The 20,318-nt window shown below is 42.0% G+C and overlaps 1 protein-coding gene across 9 annotated transcripts in view; it reads right to left on the bottom strand.

Moving 5' to 3' along the window:
- STXBP5L (syntaxin binding protein 5L) overlaps nucleotides 1-20,318 on the bottom strand; it is a 428,399-nt gene that overhangs the window by 10,311 nt on the left and 397,770 nt on the right. For 5 of the 9 annotated variants that reach the window (XM_074974797.1, XM_074974780.1, XM_074974814.1 and 2 more), the window contains 4 exons: nucleotides 12,889-12,990; nucleotides 5,989-6,228; nucleotides 3,827-4,187; nucleotides 1,060-1,225 (listed from right to left, as the gene is read on the bottom strand). In XM_074974797.1, coding sequence (XP_074830898.1) covers nucleotides 1,060-1,225; nucleotides 3,827-4,187; nucleotides 5,989-6,228; nucleotides 12,889-12,990 — 869 coding nt within the window. The remainder of the gene's footprint in view (nucleotides 1-1,059; nucleotides 1,226-3,826; nucleotides 4,188-5,988; nucleotides 6,229-12,888; nucleotides 12,991-20,318) is intronic. The other 4 variants (XM_074974821.1, XM_074974840.1, XM_074974850.1 and 1 more) reach the window with 2 other exon arrangements.

Raw genomic sequence — 20,318 nt, 5'->3', positions numbered from 1 at the left:
CAGTCGCTAGGGGACAGGAGCTACTCCATAGAGGCCTCGGACCAAAAGTACTGTTGACCTCCCCTTTGTCCCAATGAGGTGGTTCCTGCAGGGCAAGCATAAGGTTTACTTGGGGTGTGTGGTGTGCACGTAGGAAGCTTGGCCTGCTGCTGCAGCTGCCTGTGCTGTCCTGTGCTATAAATAAATAGGGAACTTCCATCTATAGGTTGTCAAGCTAGCACCGATTTCACTTTAAAAGCAAGCAATTGTCGTTTCACACTAGATCATATCTTACATTAAATCTAATGCCTGGCATATCTGCTGGCAATAATGTTACAATCCAACTTCTCACCATTTTTAACCATTTAAAACTTTAACTTTTAATTAAATTTAAATTTAATTAAACTTAGGAGAGGAAAAAGTGTCATTACCTTGAGAAACCTACAAGTAAAACATACTGTTTCAGATAAACTGATCATTTGGGAACAAATGTTGTTTTAGAAGCATCTTGTTTCCCCCATCTTTAGCTGATAAAATTTTGGGTTAGTGTTTTGCATTCTTTCAGAGATTTAACACAGGGAACGTGCATATTAAGGGACCAGAGTATTAGACAATGACACCATACCACTAAGTATTTCTTTTTCCATTTTACTCTTTCCAAATATAGGAGCTTTTCTCCTGAGAAAATGTTGATGCAAATTGACATATGTTCCAGGCATGACACTGCAGATGTTACAGAACATCCTGGGCAATCTTTGCGCTGTTATATGGAGTTTCAGTTCCAAATTAAAAATAAGAATGCACTGGATTGAATGAAAATTATCTGAAAAAGGAACAGGTTTCACTAGATTTTAAACCAGAGGACATGGTGTTAACAGTCGAAAGTCTGAGAATGGTGTAAGCCACTGTGATCAAGGCAGTGGTGGGAGGGCTCTGCTGAGATGCCTCTGGCTGGCTCAGAAGTGCTGAAAACATGGTGCAGCACAGATCTCACAATGGGAGCCCGTAGGTGCTTCAAAGATTAGATAAGAAATAAGAAAGCCATGCGGCATGGATGCTTTTGACAGTTACAAGCCCTACCTGTAGATTGTCACACATCTCCTGGCTGTATGTCAGTCGCTGGATCTCTGTGGGGGAGCTGAGATACAAAGCTTGCCCTTCATTGGTGAAACAAAATGTCCGTGCTATCCTCATGTCTGTTACTGGCAAATAGTTGACATCCAGCATTGGGCGAAGGCTGGGCAAGCTGAAGAGAAGCAGATGCCTGTGTTATGTTGGGATTTACAGAAAATGCTTTTATTCTATCAAGTGATTCAAACCCACAGGTAACTTATTTAGTATTTTTCATATATAGCCTAGAATGCTGTGGTATTTAAAATGCAGTCCTACTCTTAAATGTGCTAATATAAAAATGGCACCTTTCCATTTCACAGATCTGTTCCCTCCGTGTATTGGTCTCAAAGCAAATTTCAGTGACCAAAATAGGTTTTTAGGGCTAGCTCCACAAAAGGACTTAGGTGTCTTACATGCAGTTTGCTTGGTGTCAAAGTCCTCCATCGAGAGTCTCAAAACCCTGCTCAGCTGCCACCTAACCCTGGAGTAGCCTAAAGTCCTCGTGGCAAAAAAAAAAAGTCCACAGAATGTGTATCTTGTGGTTTTGAAAGGTTAGCCTTTGGTTAAATCCAACCCAATGTTGGGTAGAACTCTCAAAGGCGCTGCTGCTGAATGAGGACTGCTTTAATGCCACTTTTCAACTTTCTACCTTAGCAATTCTGATTGAGGAGCTATCCAAAAAAGAATTTTTAAGAATTATTTTTTTTAGGGATGTCAATTAATCGCAGTTAACTCACATGATTAACTAAAAAAATTAATCTCACTGTTAAACAATAGAATACCAATTGACATTTATTAAATATTTTTGGATGTTTTTCTACATTTTCAGATATATTGATTTCCGATACAACACAGAATGCGAAGTGTATAGTGCTCACTTTATATTACTTTTGATTACAAACATTTGCACTGTAAAAATGACAAACACAAGAAACAGTATTTTTCAATTCACCTCATACAAGTACTGTAGTACAATCTCTTCATTGTGAAAGTGCAATTTACAAATGTAGATTTATTGTTGTTGTTACATACCTGCACTCCATAACAAAACAATCTAAAACTTTAGAGCCTACAAGTCCACTCAGTCCTACTGCTTGTTCAGCCAATCGCTAATACAAACAAGTTTGTTTACATTTACAGGAGATAATGCTGCCCGCTTGTTATTTACAATGTCACCTGAAAGTGAGAACAGGTGTTTGCATGGCACTTTTGTAGCCAGCATTGCAAGGTATTTACGTTCCAGATATTCTAAACATTCATATGCCTCTTCATGCTTTGACCACCATTCCAGAAGACATACATCCATGCTGATGATGCTTGTTAAAACAAAAAAAAAGTGTTAGTTAAATTTGTGACTGAATTCCTTGGAGGAGAATTGTATTTCTACTGCTCCATGGTTTTACCTGCATTCTGCCATATATTTTGTGTTATGATAGTCTCGGATGATGACCAAGCACATGTTGTTTGATTTAAGAACACTTTCACTGCAGATTTCAAAAAACACAAAGAAGGTTCCAATATCAGATTTCTAGAGATAGCTACAGTGAAAATGCTCGACCCAAGGTTTAAGAATCTGAAGTGCCTTCCAAAATCTGAGAGGGACGAGGTGTGAAGCATGCTTTTAGAAGTCTTAAAAGAGCAGCACTCTGATGCAGAAACTACAGAACCCGAACCACCAAAAAAGAAAATCAACCTGCTGGTGGCATCTGACTCAGATGATGAAAATGAACATGCGTCCGTCTGCACTGCTTTGGAGTGTTATTGAGCAGAATCCATCATCAGCATGGATGCATGTCCTCTGGAATAGGTGGTTGAAGCATGAAGGGACATATGAATCTTTAGTGCATCTGGCATGTAAATACCTTGAGATGACAGCTACAACAATGCTATGCAAATGCTTGTTCTCACTTTCAGGTGACACTGTAAACAAGAAGCAGGCAGCATTATCTCCAGCAAATGTAAAAAAACTTGTTTGTCTGAGCGATTGGCTGAAGTAGTAGTAGAACTGAGTGGACTTATAGGCCTCAAAGTTTTACACTGTTTTATTTTTGAATGCCTTTTTTTGTACATAATTCTACACTGTAAGTTCAACTTTCATGATAGAGATTGCACTACAGTACTTGTATTAGGTGAACTGAAAAATACTATTTTTGTTTTTTACAGTGCAAATATTTGTAATCAAAGACAAATATAAAGTGAGCACTGTACACTTTGTATTCTGTGTTGTAACTGAAATCAATATATTTGAAAATGTAGAAAACATCCAAAAATATTTAAATAGTATTCTATTATTAACAGCACAATTAATTGTGCGATTAATTTTTTTAATCACTTCACAGCCCTATTTTTTTTATAATGTAGGGAACGGTATTTTGATTTCCACAGTCATTGAACGTACGTGGGTGAGACCAGGCTTGGAAGTCTTTAGCCCAGAAGCTGACAGTTATAAGTGACCAAAGAGAGACTGCATGGAAATTATTCTGCAACTTTAGCCACAGTGAGCACTGCTGCTTCTGCCGTGCTATTGCTGTCAGAGATAATCCTTATACTAGATGGTGAGAAGGATTACTAACCGAGAGAAATTATATACCAGAGCAAAATGGGTACAGCTTTCCTTTACGTGTGCATAATATAAACAGCAGATTGCAGGTGGACAGAGTGCATCCTGCTCCCCTTTACAGCCCTAATTCTGTTGCCTTTTACCATTTTGCCAAATGATTAGGTAGGTAAGTACCTCATCGCCATGATATGCCCGTTGGCACAAAAGCAAGCCAGGCAGATGCTGTTACACAGGGTCACCACATCTGCTCGCAGTAGAAAGGACGTTTCTGTGATGTTGTGAACATAGAGGCATGTCTGGGAAGGCAGTGAGAAAACTTTGGCTTGTTTTTCTGAGCAGATGACAGCAAACTGATGATCTCCCATATCCCCGGAGGAGGAAGGAGAATACATGACAAGTTTCCTTTTTCTCATTTTTTCACTGTCATCCATGCTATTTGGGTCCTTCCATACTTCATAGGGTGGATGTATCAATGCTCCCATGCAGTCCAGGCATGAAAAAGTCAGCACTGCTCCCTTCAGCGTCAGAACTGTACCTGTAAAATATAATGATCTAGCTTTGGCATATGCTGGTCAAAAAATCCAGTGATCACATCATGGTCTATTTTGCATCAAGGTTTTCCCTTTAGGCCTACAATAGCACATCTTAGCCCTAAGCTAATGAGCTGCACAGCTAATGGCACAAAGTAACCTTTTGCTTCAAACGAAATATTTTTGCAGCCCCACAGAGATGGTGAACGAGCAGGCTGCAGTTACTGAAAATGTTTCAGGCAACCTAACAAAAAAAATTAAATAGAAAACAGTAGAATTTAGAGAGAGAAATAGCCAATTACGGCATGTATCCAATTCTCTTACCAGTAGGATTGTTCTTTACAGTACAATTTCTAGTGTCTTTCCAGTCAGGTTTTAAGCAAGCAGCTGAGATGCCTCCTGTCCTTTCCTTGTCTAATACAGACTACAGTTCCTTACTCCTAAATTTCCTCCCATTATTCCTAGTTAGCTCCTTTAAAACTGCTAAATAAATCCTGTCCCTCCTTGGTGTTTACCCCCATCCAGTATCCCCTGTAACCTGTGCCTGTCACTTAGCCAAGATGGGCTTGGGATCTTTCAATCTTTCCCTGGAAATTACCCCCTTCACCCCTCAATCATTTTGTCATTCTCCTCTGCACTCCCTCTGGTTTCTCTGGTAATGACATCTCCGACCTGATCACGACATTCCAGCAGGGGCTGGATCAGAGCTGTATGTAGGAGGACTATAACCTCTCTGCTCAGTGACAAAATGCTTTTGTCTAAGCAGTTCAAAATTATACTGGCCTTGTTTCCCAGCCATATCCACAAACTCATGACTAATCTGCTGCCTACTGCTAATTCTAGGTCTCCCTGCTTTCTACGTTTCCCCCCCTCTCATTTAGTATATGTACTTGCAATTGTTTTTCCTCACATGTATTAACTTGTATTTTCCAAAACTGAACCTCGTTTTTTGTTCTCTGCCCTTGTTTCTACTCTCATGGCACGTCCTCATCAGTGTCCATAACTGCACTCAATTGACCATCCTCTGTGTCGGTGACCTTGTAATTGTAATCATCATCGTAACTAGGTGTGAAACAAGGGCCTAGTTCATTCTGCAACTACTTTTGCACAAAGCTGAGTTTTTGTCCTGAAAGCTAGACCTCTCCTATGAGTGAGATCTGTCTGAGGGCGTCAGTGCACAGGACTAGAAGGCAGGAACTCCCGAGATCTAATCCTGGCTTTATCATTGGGTCCCTCTTAGCACTGACCAAGTCGCTTATTGTCTGTGCCTGTTGCCTCATCTGCAGAAGTGGGAGCAGCTCCCTATGTCACAGGGAAGGAATAATCAGTTAAGGTTTATGAAGACCTTTAGATATGAAAATAGCTGTTTGTGCTGAAGATACCTTCTACTGGAATTTAGTGACATTTCTGTTGCCACGTGATCCATCAAATTCTTGACACGTTCAAACAAATCCCAAATACACTTTCCCATGAGGAAATTATCTATTTTTCCAGTCTGAAAAAAAGGTCTCCTGTTTCCAGGTCCTTACAAGGAATGTGTGCAGCTCTATGTAAGATCTAATCTTCGTGATTAATAAAACAGACTGTCCTACGTCTCTAAATTACAGCTATCACTGCTATGATCCCCTCTTTGTATCTCGCTGTGCACTCCGTGTAATGAACCACTGAATGTAATGTAATGAATGTAGGGGTTAATATTCACTACATGAGACATTTTGGTCAGAGAAACCAGATAAAAGCAGATATGTATACCCTCTCCTGCTACCGAGACAGACAAAGAACAGGAAAGCAGACAGAAACTCTTACCACTTGGAGACACCATGACCGGTTCTGTCTGCCTTAACTCCTCAGTAGCAGGCAGATTAAGGGAGATGATTAAGACCATACCAAGGCCTGTTCCAGCCCACAGACAGGGGGAGACAGTAGAGTCATTCTTCCGTGAAAAGGTCTCCATAAAGTACAAAGCTGTAATTGCTTCCTTGGACTCCTTGTCGATGCTGGAGACACTGGAGCTTCGGGAACGGCTGAAGGTGTTTTCCCGGTTTTCTGTATAAATAAGGTAAATACAATCGAGCAGACATGAGCCAGCAGGCTAGAGCACAGACCCAAACGTATCTGAAAACCAAATGCCAACGCACTGTTGTACGTGGACATCACGGACTCGTTACAGACTAGTTGAACATTTTGATACTTGCATAGTCTTAACTTCCTGCCGGTGCATAAACAACAGTGAGAATGCTGTCAGACCTCTCCAGACAAATCAGGCTGTTAGATATAGCTGCTTATTACAGAGAGCTGCATAGGCTAACCAGAATTTGCTCCAGTCGTGGCTCAAGGGATCTCTCCTCAACTCATACATTACCAATATATTTAAAACGAAATCATTCACCTTATTACAGGACATGAAGTGAGCGCTCAGTGCCAGCATCACGTCCTGTTGCACATGCCCTTTGCCTTGCACCAAACACTGCTATGGCTATGTTCAGAGTAACCCTCTTTAGTCTGCGATGTTCTTGGCAGCTGTCTGTCTGAGAGGAGACACTGACCCTTGAACTGGCCCCTGTTACAGACAATGTGCAGGGGGAAGGAACATCATTTAAAACTTCTCACCCCCAAATCACCTCCCACTTCCCATACAATGGAGTGAGAAAGTTGCTCTGCCCCTCAACCGACTCCACACCATGGGGTTGGACCATAAACACTTTTTGTGTGTGGTTTTGCGGGGAACTGTGACCACCAGTTAGAAACAGACACACGCACTCTCCCCTCACCAAACTCACTGGGAGTCTCCCAGGGGGAGGGGCCTCTTCCCAACCCTTCCAGGAGAGGAATGGCATCGAGCTTGGTTGGGTGTTGAAGGCTCTGATTCGGGTTATGCTCACTCAGCCTTGTCTCTCATCAAACCAGGCAGAATAAGCTGCTCAACACAGACTTGCTATGGGTTCACAGGGTGGGAGCAGAAGGGAGGGAGCTGGGGCTGAGAAGGGACTGGACAGTGAAGGATCCGGGAGTGGCATTAGGACACAGGGGGTGGCTGCAGCAGGAGGAAGGGGTGGGTTCATTTTTGGCCCTTTTTCATTTCCTGGCACACAAAGTAGGCAGCTTAGTCTCCCCGACAGCATAGTCTGCTTTGAGTATCACTGCTGCTGATCCCTTTCATCTCTAATGCCTTCCCTGTGCTTCCTGGACAAGAAGAAATCAGGAACCCAGGCTAGTCTTTGCAAGACAGGCTTGGGCCAGCTCTGCACTCCATCTACACCGAGTCAGGGAGAGCTGGAGGCAGGCTACAACGCAACACTGAAAGTTACAGGTGCTTTTCTGCAACACAAAAGGCTAGAGGCTGAGAGACTTTGGAAGACAAACGTTTGGAGCTAGTGGGCCTGAGACTTCTCTAAGCGCCTCAGAGTACGTTCAGATACTCACTTGAGTCTAGTTGCTGAGATAACTGGGCAGCTATGGATGCCTTCGTCAGGTCTATCTATGCATAGAATGGGGGCCATCACTGTGGCATCTACAGTCCAATGGCCTCCTCCCAAGCCCTTGTTGAGAAGCAAGTTTAAGCCTTCTTCATCCCCAGAAGAGGGTGATGTCTCCTCAAAGGAGAAAGTTCAGGAGCCAGCAGAAATGATTAGGGAGTAGAATGCTTCCTGGTGTTGGAGAAGACTTGAACATGGATAAGAACCTTCCCCATCATTCAGTCTCCCAGAACTAAAGCCTGAGTTAAGCTTCACACCACATTTACAGTTCCTGCTCTCCTGGGAAAGTGATAGTTTAGGGATTCTAGTCCCACAGGGAATATCTGTTGTGACATTAAACTCCCTTCCCCGTGACTCTGCACAAGTGGCAGAAATTAGCCAGTTGCCAGCACCCACCTGGGAATTACTGGGCAGATGCACATCAGAGTATTGCTATTCGGATCAACACTTGGCGCTGAGAGGGTCAGTTTATATTTAAGTTGGAGCTGCAGTTTGCAGAGCTTCTATGCTGAGTGAGGCGGTTGCCTTGCCAAACGTGAGCTCCGCAGCATTGCAGGATTTTAGTCCCCCTCACGCTGAAGAGAAATTTATGCCTGGTTCAGTTTCCAAGTTCCACGTGCTCCCCAGCCAGGGAGCTCACATTCAACTCTCCGTGCAGGTGTTAGTGCTGCTGCCTGGCCCTGGCTCAACACTACTGCAGAGACCTGCATAAAAGCAGGGGGTGGGGGGGCTTATCTGTGAGGCTATATGGACCTAATACCTTATGAATGAATGTGCCCCATCCCTTCACAGACCTTGCTGCACTCTAGTCATGGAGCGTTGGAGGCAGTTCATCAGCACTGCACCAGTTGCTGACCAAAGAGGGCTAGTGAAGAGGCTTTGCAGGTGTCCCAGACCCCGCAACACAGGGCAGCCCGTGACCCCAAACCCCATTTTCCCCACATGGTGCGCAGGCTGTATGTATTTTTCCCTTTAGTAGTTGGTATTAATGACAAGAACATGGAAAAAGCAAACACAGTGGTGTTCAAGCTGTGAAAGGTGCTGAAGGGACCAATATGTCTGCTCAGTCTGTGTAGGCGACATGCAGAGTGTTTAAAATATGTGATGTGCCATTTGTATGTGTCACAGGACTTTTTCCTTCCTTTAAATAAGAATAAATGTTCCTTGCTCTTGTGCAGTACAATTAACTAATGCCTTTTAGCAGAACTGACATTAACAGGTATAATTTTTGGGACACCTTTGGGAACATGTCGTGCTGTTTTCCATTAAATACAATATTCAGATTGAATTTCAAAAGCTCAGCATGACACATCTCTCAAACTTTGGAGTCATGAAAGATTTCTGAACAGAAACACGTAACTTAGGAATGATCAGAGGCACGTCTGTGACCTTCCCAGCCTGCTCTAAAACAAAGTCTAAACCCCATCCCTTCCTGGAATTTAGCTTTATTAACTGATAACGTTCAGTTTAGGCTTCTCCTCAGACCTGCTGCTCCCTCAGGGGTCTCTCACACTGTAGATCCGCTCACTCTCTCTTCAGAGAGCCATGCCCTTTTATCTGAGTGAGGTATAAAAGCACCTGGCTCAGGCTAAGCCTTTCCCAGCAGGATCAATGACTGCTAACAGGGAGATGTATTTCATGCATTAACAGGAGTGTTGTAAGCAAGACATGAGCAGTAATTCTTCCAATCTACTCAGCACTGATAAGGCCTAAAAGGGAGTCTTGTGTCCAGTTCTGGGCACCATACTTCAGAAAACATGTGAACAAATTGGAAAAAGTCCAGAGAAGAGCAACAAAAATGATTAAAGGTCTAGAAAAATAGGACCTATGAGGGAAGATTGAAAAAATTGGGTTTGTTTAGTCTGGAGACGAGAAGACTGATGGGGGAACATGATAACAATCTAAAAGGTTGTTATAAAGAGGAGGCTGATAAAGTGATCTCCTTAACCACCAATGCCAGGTCAAGAAGCAATGAGCTTAAACTGTAGCAATCAAGATTTAGGTTGGACATTAGAAAAAACTTCCTGTCAGGTTGGGTGAGCACTGGGACATGTCACCTAGAAAGGCTGAGGAATCTCCGTCACTGGCGGTTTTTAAGAGCAGGTTGGACAAACACCTGTCAGGGATGGTCTAGATAATATTTAGTCCTGCCCTGAGTGCAGGGGACTGGACTAGATGACCTGTCAAGGTCCCTTCCAGTCCTACATTTCTATGATTTCTGTGCAAACACTGCCAACCTCTTACAGCCCCTTAGAGCCAATGCTTATGCATGCACCCTGGTTTTTTCTCTCCTGGACAATCTAACTCTCAAAGCCCCTGCGGTGACAAGAGGACTTGCCACCTGCAACATCTCATTCTGCATGGTCATGAACCCCTGTGTACACCCTGGAAACCAGGATAGACTGAAAGTTTACCCAGGTTCCCCGCATTTCAATGGGGCAGGATAAAACAAGCAAGCTGCCCCCTGTCATAGGAGAATTATAGCCTCTGAGTAGACCCTGGAGTCCTTGTAGTCATAGGGGACCTGTATGGAATCTAATTCCTTAAGGCACTTGAGTCATATCAAGCCCTCTTACATCTAAGTCTGGGTGTACCATGAGTCAACCTGGCAGGCCACCATTCCTAGAGCCCTGCATGGATACAAAATTTGTATCCGCATCCCTCAAACATGATCTACACCTATAAAGCGGGTATCTGCAGATTTGCAGGGCTCTAACAATTTGCCCTTCCATTTCTATGGGTCCACATATTACCCACTGGGAGAGCCAAACCCCTGGCCTCTACCAGACCTCATCTCTCTATCGTCAGTACATCCATGAGGAACAATGTTTTTGTATATATCGCTGTTCCTTACATGATTCTTGGGGCTGGAGGCTTCCTCCTAAATTCTTGGTGATTGTCCTTTTTTTGTCTGTGGGTTCAGTAAGTCCATATGTCTTCCCAAAATTACAGTGCAATATAACACAATTTTCTTACATGCACCTTTTCCTAATAAGCAAAACACATAAGTCCCCCCATCAGCTCCGTCTGGCCAACCTTCTGTATTCATTGTCCACCACTGAGCCCCTGAGTCTTTCAATTTTCTCCCCAAGAGTACTCTGTAAACTGTACTATGGAACTGAGCTGAAACTGGGGCAGCGTGGCCTTTCTCACATGTAGGCACTTTATATATATATATACACCCCTGTACCTCTACTGTGAAAAAGGAGCTAAAAAGATGTCCCAAGACTCACACTGAGCAGGAGCCATCAGCTCAAAGGTGACCAGCAGGTCTCAGGATCACCATCCGGTTTCATGATAGACAGAGAAGGGCTGACGCTCACCGGCAGCCAGACAGTGGCCATGGGTTAATCATTCTGTGGAACATCAGCTCCCAGAGTTGTTGCTACCGTTCTTGTTGGACTTCTTCACAAATTGCCACAAGGCCTGCAGCAGCTGTTGTTCGAGGGCAGCCTGGGCCTGTTGCCACTTCTGCCCTCATGTTCTTCAGTTCAAGTTTGCTTCTCTCCCCGCCCCCATGCCCCTTGTGTAGAATATGTCAAAAAAATCTCCCCTGCATGAGCAGCCGGCTCTAAAACAAAGTCCACATGCTGAGTAGAGTCACACTCACCACCCCCCTTGGTTTGACAAAAAACAACAAAACCTTCAGCTCCAACCATCCACAGGCGTGGCTGCCCCTAGGGCTCCTCCCTCCAGACTGCTCTGCCCACACCTTCACTTCTCTATGTAGAGAGCACTCCCATCTCCCATACACAGGGGACGGTTAACAAGCTACCTGCACCACCAAGTTAGAAGAACTCACTTGACGTTTCCCAGCAGCCTCAGTATCTGCCACCAGGTGGGAATGTTTCAGTCAAACAGTGCCAGCCTGTTCTACAATCCTCCATACAGTTAATGTTATCTTCCACCTTCCCAATTCTTTCTATGGATGTAGTTGCTATTAATGTAAAATACAGCTCAGCAACAAAGATGACAGGCCATGCTGTGTGTATTCTGTATTATATTGCTCTGTACACCAGGTTCTCAAATATCTTCATTGTATGGACCACTTCTTCACAGAGATTGTTCCGTGGACTCCTCTCCTCCCACAGATGATCATGAGGAGCACTGCCCCTCCCATCTGTGAACACAGAACAGCTCCTTGGCAACTAAAAGAACTGATTACCTGGGACAGTACCCTTAAGAAATGAATGTATTCACAGTTCTCTTTAATGAGTTTAATTTTGTTTTTCTGTCTCTATTTTACTCTTAATTTCACTTCTCCTCCAATCTGTTCTGTTCCTCTTTTCAGGCCAATATTCCTCTGCTACTCCGTCCCCTCATCCTGTTCTCTTCCTGCACACAGTACCCTGTTGTGTGGTCCTCTCTCCCCCAAACATGCTTTTCTGCCACTAAATTTCCTTGTGTCCTGGACTCACGGCCTGACAATCAGGTCCCCTCCAGCCATTTCTCCAACGGACATAAACCCCTGATGCCTCATTGTATTCTCCCCTGAGCAGTCTCCTCTTGCTGGTGCCTGGCAGCTCCAGACCCTGGTGGTGGTTCCTGTTTCCTCTTCTCCTCCTAATAGATGGAGCAATGCTTGCTCTTTCTCCTTGCTTCCAGCTGATTTTATACGTCTCCAGGCTCTTCCTTGATATCTGTAGAAGCAGCTGGAAGCCTGGGAGAAGCAGCCACCACCTACGAAAAGCCAAATCTCCACAGGCCACTTAGCATGTGCTTCATGAACCACAGCTTGGTATGGTATGCGGTATGGTCCCTGTTTATCCACTAGATTGCAAGCAACTGTTAGCAGGGGCTCTCTCATTTGAAGCTTACCTACTGCATAGCAGCACTGTACTGTGTACACTGAATGTGCCATCTAAATGACTAATCATAAATTCTGAGTTTCAGTGAAGGAAGTAGAAAGCCAATCAGGCTACCTCTCCCCACCTAAAAATATCGGTCCTTTCTCCTCAGTGTTCTGCCCTGTATATGGATTGGGTTATTCAGACATGGCTTGACCTACATGAATCAATTGCTGTTTTATAACATTAGTTCTACTCTTCTAATTTTTAGCAATAGTTAGTTTGTGGAGAAACATTTCTGACAAGTAAAATCAGCGTCTTGTATCTGACTTCACCTGAACGTGGAACCTCTACCTGTTGCCCGCCTCACTGTGACAGCAAAATACAGGATACTTCAACTAACATGTTAGGGTAAAAACGAAGGCGGTGTTGTCAAGCCTTACCTTTGTCCATCCATGCGTAAGCGGCATAGTGACGCTCGTCGTGTGAGAATGTACTGACTCCATGTAATTGCTGAAGCATTGCCCGTCTGGAAATGTAACCTACTGCCACAAAAATGCATGCATTGCAAAAGGACAAGAACAATTGAGCCAACCATCATCATGACATTTATATGAAAGCAGCCCTGAGCAGTTACAGTCCTAGAGCAGGTTTCTTGCCTGACACAGAGTCCCGCTGCAGTGAGCTGGTGACTTTAAAAGAAAGTTTGATTTATATTTTTCAGGATATTCAAAAGGCAATTCCAATGAAACATTTCCCATGCTTTAATTTATAGAAATAAAACCCAAACTTGCAACCTTTATGGAGCAGTGTTAAAATGAATAATGGTTTCTATTCTCTTTGGCTTAGTGAAAATAACACCACAGTTTCCTCACTTCCCCATGCAGTCTTAAAAAACACAAGAATGCTAATGAAAATGTGTATGCTGCTGACTTACGCACCTAAAGGGAAATATTCTCCTTTCTGTTCTCATTAACTTCTGCAAGGGCTTTGAAAGAGGAATATACCCCTATAAATCATCTCTTCCATGGAGGTGTCGTGATTATGTCAAAATAATGGAATAAACACTAAAGCATAAAATCCTTCATTTTTACAGTCAGGAATTGTGAAAGCAAAAGTATTACTTGATATGAAGAATGAGAGAAAAATACCAGTGACTAAGATGAACCTTTGCACTGTAACGTATACATTCACCATCAGAGAGCCTTACAATCAATACACTTTGCGTTCATTTATAGATGTTTGTAGTGTGCAGTTTTAAATTAGTGAATCAAGTGTATACTATTGATCTGCTTATAAAGTCTGTCAAAGAATAAAGCCAATGTTCGGTATAAAAATCAGGATATTTTGGAAGCAAAGTTACACAACTGAATATGTTTTTAGGCTCCTCATGTAGGCACTTCTGTAAATTCCAAGCACCAAACATCTGATTTCATGGAAGCCAATCCAAATATTCAAATGTTTTTCCTGAGTATTACTAGTTCGTTTGTAGTAACACAAATCTCTGATAGTCAATATAAACAAACAGTCCTAAAATTAATCTTTAAACATTACTTCACATATGGTATCATCACACAGACAGAGACTGAATCAAATCATTCATGGCAATGCTTCAGCAACACAGAGGGGCAAAAGGATAGGAACTGACACCACAGGGTATTGAAACACTTAAGAATGCTGCACACAGATCTGGATAAAGAAACATCTCTAAACACATTTTACTGGTGCCACGCTAAAGCTACATTGCATGGTAAAGCAATTCACTAGAAAGCAGCAAGAGTTGTTTTAAGCACAAATAAGTACCACTGGAAAATTAACTGGGAATTTATAGTGAGTGCCCTTCTATGAATAGACTCGGACAGTGTCCTTACTTCAGACTTTCAATTGTATTGGTAAGTATGTGAACAATTACTGGTGCAGTATCTCCTAAATCAGAGCAATTTTGTCTACTAATGTAGGGCCAAATCTTGTGAGGTGGTCACCAGGCCCTCACAGACTAACTGTTCAGTAGTTACTACAGAGATTCTGCACCTTATTCACCACCAGGTTACACAAGTTGAATGCTTGTGTAACTCTAGTGAAATCATTAGAGTTTATGGAGATAAAACTGGTGTGAACTGATGGAGAATCAGGCCCTCTCAGAAGATACAGACTGAAGGCAGAACATTTGGATCTTTAGCATGATATCACCTGTGTGGGGGTAGGTTCAGGCCTGGGTTTTGGGTCAGTCTATTTTAAAAATAACCAGGAACTGGGAAAGCAAAAATCCCACTTGATATGAAGACAGACAGAGCTAAACATTTTCACTGCATGAGCTATGTTCTCCATCAGAAATCCTCACGTATTTAATCTGCAAAGATTCCCACGTTCTACTGTATGAATCACTTGCCTCTACTTACACAATTGAAGTGTTTTCACATTCAAATTACTATGACTTTGAGCTGAATTTGGATTTCAAACACTCCCAGTGTGTGGGCTGTTGAGATCTGGGCCCATCTTTAATTCAAAGATATCAAACTCTTTAGAGCTTATATAAGAGACTGAAACTGCTTATCAGAGTCCTAAAATATCCCCTTGTTCTGAAGCACTGTCTATTTATGCACGATGCAATTTATATTTCAGGAATGATCTGTGGTAAGTTTTCCATATAAAACTGCTTCAGGGCAAGGAGAGTATAAAGGGTGCTTCAGAAAAGAAATTTACCTGTTCATTTATAGGGGAATCAAAATATCTCATTTTGTTTCTTGACGCATGCAGCCTAGAGCATTTTAAAATTCAATTTTGGCTCTGATGGGTTCCCTACCTGCATATTTGTTCACAGTAACTATTTTAGGTACAGTAACTTTGAAATGTTTTGCATTTGAAAAACATTTGGAATGGCTATACTTGCATAACATTATCATAAAAAATACAAGCACTTCTAAATAGATTCTCCCCTGTGTGAGCTGTGTGCATACTGCATATTGCTAGAGCACTGTGCAGATACAAAATTTGTATCCACAGTCTATCAGCGATCTGCACACATGGTCTGCGGATAGCTGCAGATATACAGCAGATAGCTGCAGATTTGCAGGGCTCTACATATTGTTCCACAAGCCAGGCTAACCGGCGCTATAGAGACACTGGGGATCCTCTAACTGTACGCTTCACAGATTACTTAAGATATTGGGAAACAATTTCTGCCTTGTATAATTAATTGCTAGTAGTGAAACAATTGCAAAATAAAACCCTCAATGCACAGTGCAAAACAACAGTCTCAGTATTCAGCTGGGTCTAGAGTGTTTCATGCAATCATCTGATTTTGGGAATGAAACAGACAGTAATTTGTATTAAAATTAAGCAGACATCAAATAACTGTAGGATAACAAATTTCCTTTTATTTTTGTTCACTTTAAAAGTAAGGAACATGTGATATGTACATGAGCTTTCTACACAGCTAACAAGATAATTTAAAAATCTAACTAGAACCACCACACTGAGAAACTATTCCCAGAACAACAAAACCGCTGTCCCCCAACCCTCCTCTGCTGTTGTTTACTTAGAGCCAATTTAGTAGTATGCTGTCAATATTTGAACCAGGGGCTTCCCCTTTGCCTGTGAATAATCCCGAGGCACCCAAGGGGTACCCATTCATGTACTTTCATAGAGGAGGCAGGAGGGAATGGGAAGAATTTGTTTGTTTTCCCATTTAAAGTAAAAACACAGTCTCATCATATCCATAACCAAGGAAGGATGCAATACTGTCGGGGCAAACTGCACGTTGTTGGAAATGTTTATACTGTATTCCCATTTTTGAACAACATATGGGGTATATAGCACGGTGCTCAAGGTGGGTAGATTGAAATCAAGCACAGGGAGATGAAGGCCTGGTTGGAGGTGCTGGAATAACCTGCATGGGACAGTTTTTGACTTTTTGGTGATAAGTGCTCTGTTCCAAAAGGTACAAAATTTCGCTCTTCAGACGTGTTTATCTGACACCCAGGGCTAAGTCACTTCTGACAGGAATGAGCTAGCAGGAGTCAGAGATTGGGGTTGAGACCTACAGAGGTACTTAAGTGCCTAAACCCCAGACTTCGGTACCTAAATTCCAGTTTTAGGCACCAATGTCATCAATAAAACTCCCGCTCAGCTGCTGCCTAGCTCAGTAGGCGCCCAAACTCACTCAACACCTACGTTTTTGCCTCTGAGCACATGTACTGCTGCCTCCCTCTAGGTGTTGAGAGATGCCCACCTCTCACCTAATCCCCAGAGTAGTCTACAGACTGGTGGAAGACAGGCAGAGGACTGCCTTTCTCACCCATGGGTCCCAATCTGGTCGGTGTTCTCAGAGGCTGCCTACTGGATCACATGCCATTCAAAATCTGGCAGAAGGACTGGTAGTGAAATATTTGTACATTAACAGGGAGTCTAATATCTCAGTTGATGCAGACTCCCACAAATTGGAGACTCCAGTTTCAAGAAGATTGCCCAGTGTCACATGCTTCCAAAGTGCTAACTAAAACACAACAGAATTAACCTCAGATTGAAAAAGAAACACCAGCATTTCTTGCAGTTGTGAGTGGTTTCACAAATATGTTTATGGGCAGAAATTGGTCAAGATGGAGAGAGGCCCTAAACTTTTGGAGTCATATAACAGACACTGTGACCCAAAGCAACTGCAGAAAATTATCATGGAATTTCAAAATATTTGTTAAATGTAAAATACAGGGTATGTAAGGAGCTTCTTTTAGTGGTCATGCTATCATGAGTGCCTATAAATAATGAAAGGAGGAGATGCAGAAGGAGTTTGGAGCATATCTGATTCAAATACTCGCTAACTCCAAAAGAAAATCTGATAAGCTCAGACAAGAAACACAAAGTAGCTCAAATTTACAAAAACTTGAGTAATTCTAGATTCATGGCCAAAATTAGTTTTATGCTTAAAAACTTTTTATTGGGCCTCTAGAAATGTAAATTCATTGTACCTGCCTGTGGTTTCCAAAATGAACCATTTATGAATTGTGTAACTCTCACAACTCTCACTGATGTGTCAATTCAAGTGTACCATGTCAAGCCCTTAAAATGTAGAATTAAAAGGATTATCACAAACAGCACAGAAGCAGAGGCAGATTAAAGCAATCTCTATTTAGCACTGTTAGGGAAGTAAACACACCTCACCTTATTACAATCATCTGTTCAGAGAGTTACAGGTAGAAGGACAAAGACAAGTAACCCTGAAGTAGTAAAAAAAAACCACCACACAGCAGAAAACCAGAACAGAAGAAATACTACAACAAAAATGCCAGTTATTCCACTGCAAGTGGGAGAAAATGTAAGATTTCAAATACGAAGTGGCTAGCACCTGCCAAAGTTACAGGATACCATCTGCCCCCATGGTCTTGTCATAACCACATGAAGGTTAGGAGGTACAGAAGACAGCTACACAAAACCAAGGAGGCAAGTCATTTTCTGAAGATATCCAAAATGCTACTGACAGTACTTCTATGCTGATAGAGTTAACAGCCCTGCAGTCAGACAATGGAAAACACCAGGAGCAGCAAATGCAGGTTCTAGGTGGCAGCTCCACCCCATTAGCTAACAGGCCTCTCTAGACAGAACCTTTCAGAGAACAAGAAGTGGCTCTGTGATCAGAAAATCATGAAGGTTCAAAGACAGTAGTTACTGACAAATCTCCAAAGGCATTTCTTAGAGTTGCTTCTAGCCTATTACAGAGGAGACACCGAGACACACACAGAGTGTATTTTCCACTGCATGCATCCGATGAAGTGAGCTGTAGCTCACGAAAGCTTATGCTCAAATAAATTTGTTAGTCTCTAAGGTGCCACAAGTCCTCCTTTTCTTTTTACACACAGAGTGCTCTCCCATGGCAACCGTACTTTTGTTCTTTAATGTCAGTTTTCTCCTTAATCTAAAGTAAAAAACATTTTGAGACTGAAAGTGCATGTTGTCTCTCCGATACAGAAACAGCACACACACTTGAGCCAGTTCATCCCCATAGAGATCAATACTCAGGTTCAGATCTCCCCTGCTCCAAATGGACTTGGGACTGGGATGGCTCTGCAGTACTGTCTCTCAGACTCTGTGAAGGATTCTCTGTACCCTCTGGGATCTGTGCAGGGGAAGGACTCAAGGTAGGCCAGGTGGGAATGCACGTCATCTCCACAGAAGATATGTGAAAAAGTGAATACAACCCCAACCTGTACTGACTTTTTTGTGTGAGCACTCCAGAGTTCCCAGGAGTTGCTGCAATCAAAGCGTGGAGATGGCTGGAACTCAGAGGTGGAGCAGGGCTAGAGACATTCTGGGCAGGTGGCTCTGGCCTGCCAGAAGATCTACCAAGTTGGCGGCAAACCACGTTTTGCTTTATGCAACGAGACAATATGAAAAAATTTATTTACAAAGTGTCCCATCTTGCTGCTTTTCATGAGGGGAAGGGAGAATCTGTGCCCTTGGATTTTTTATAGCTGTTGGTACGTAAAGGCACACTGCTAGGTCAAATTTGGACCCAAATTTAGATTTTATCAGAATAAGCTTTTACTAAAATTAGATCAATAGCAACATTTTCTGATGTTTTTGTAACTTCAAAAACAATGTTTAAAAAACAACAAATGTTCTCTTTTAGTGTTTTCATCCCAGACAATGTCCAATCTCAGAAATGAAAAAAGTGTCTACGCCCATAAACAGTGAAATGACACCAACACTATAAGTTGTGGAATGTGCATTAGGTTTTAAAAATTCTGCACTTTTCAATAATCCTAGGTGTCATGTATAACATGAGAAAGGAAGTTTGATTTTATTTAAGACACATGATTTTTAAATTCAAAGAGTCTCAGTAACGGTTAAAAAGATTGAATTAGAAAATTAAGTGCAGCAATGGAATTTGGCTTTGTAATACCAATAGTTTCTGATACAGTGCAAATAAGTAATAGTTTAATTAACACAAGCAGGAAAAAGGTTTATCAAAAGTGTGTGAAAGCATGATTATTCAGAATTAATAATAGGCTATTAACAGCCTGCAAGATTCTTCTCATACTTGTCTTGTTAGAACCAGGTATCAAAGGTTCAACTAGCAAGTTTATTATTGCAGCTATGAAAATATCACGTTTCTGAAAACTGATAAGCCAAAAGGCACATTGGAAAAACTTGTCAAATTTTAACTGAGAAATTTTAATGTCACGAAGGGTGTATCAGAAATACAGATGTCCAGTAACAAATACTGACAAGGACTATCATCATGACAAAACTATCAGAGCTATACATTATTCTTTTGGAAAAACAGGCTCTGAAGCTGAAATACTAACCATAAGCAATATTTGAAAAGGCATCCTCTTTTGACTCTATTCTGAGCCAAAAGAGGCTTTAAAAAAACTCTACTTATGTTTGAAAAGAGTTTTATTTTAAAGCTTTCAAACCAGCTCTTTTTAGTAAGACAAGGCGGCAAGGGAAAGAGATTTTAATGGAATAACCATAAAGATCAAGTCATAGTCACCACTGCTCTGCCACTACAAGATATTTTAATTTTGAGTTGTGTTTTTTTAAAGAATCTGTAAAACCCTGCAATTCTTTATGAAGCTGAAGAGTTTGAAACAGCTAAAGAGGAATAAGAAAGAACAATTCTCTTCCCTCTCTCACATGCCAGTCTACTTAACAGGGAGGTTCATCAAAAATGTTTTTCTAGATAAGGAATCCCTTACCCCATGTCAGTTCCTGTTAAATAAAGTGGCAAGTGTTAGCAAGATATTTTCAAGGTGATAGCTGGGGGGAAAAATACCCTCCTACATAAGTTCACATGAAAAACATCAAAGAAACTGCTGGAAACATACAGACTATTTTTTCATTGTGTTAAAAGGTCATGGTTATTATTGTAATGCAG

Source organism: Natator depressus, chromosome 1, assembly GCF_965152275.1.
Source record: "Natator depressus isolate rNatDep1 chromosome 1, rNatDep2.hap1, whole genome shotgun sequence".
Taxonomy (NCBI): domain Eukaryota; kingdom Metazoa; phylum Chordata; order Testudines; family Cheloniidae; genus Natator; species Natator depressus.
Note: the sequence above shows the minus strand (reverse complement) of the source record. Positions and strands in the feature narration are given on the sequence as shown.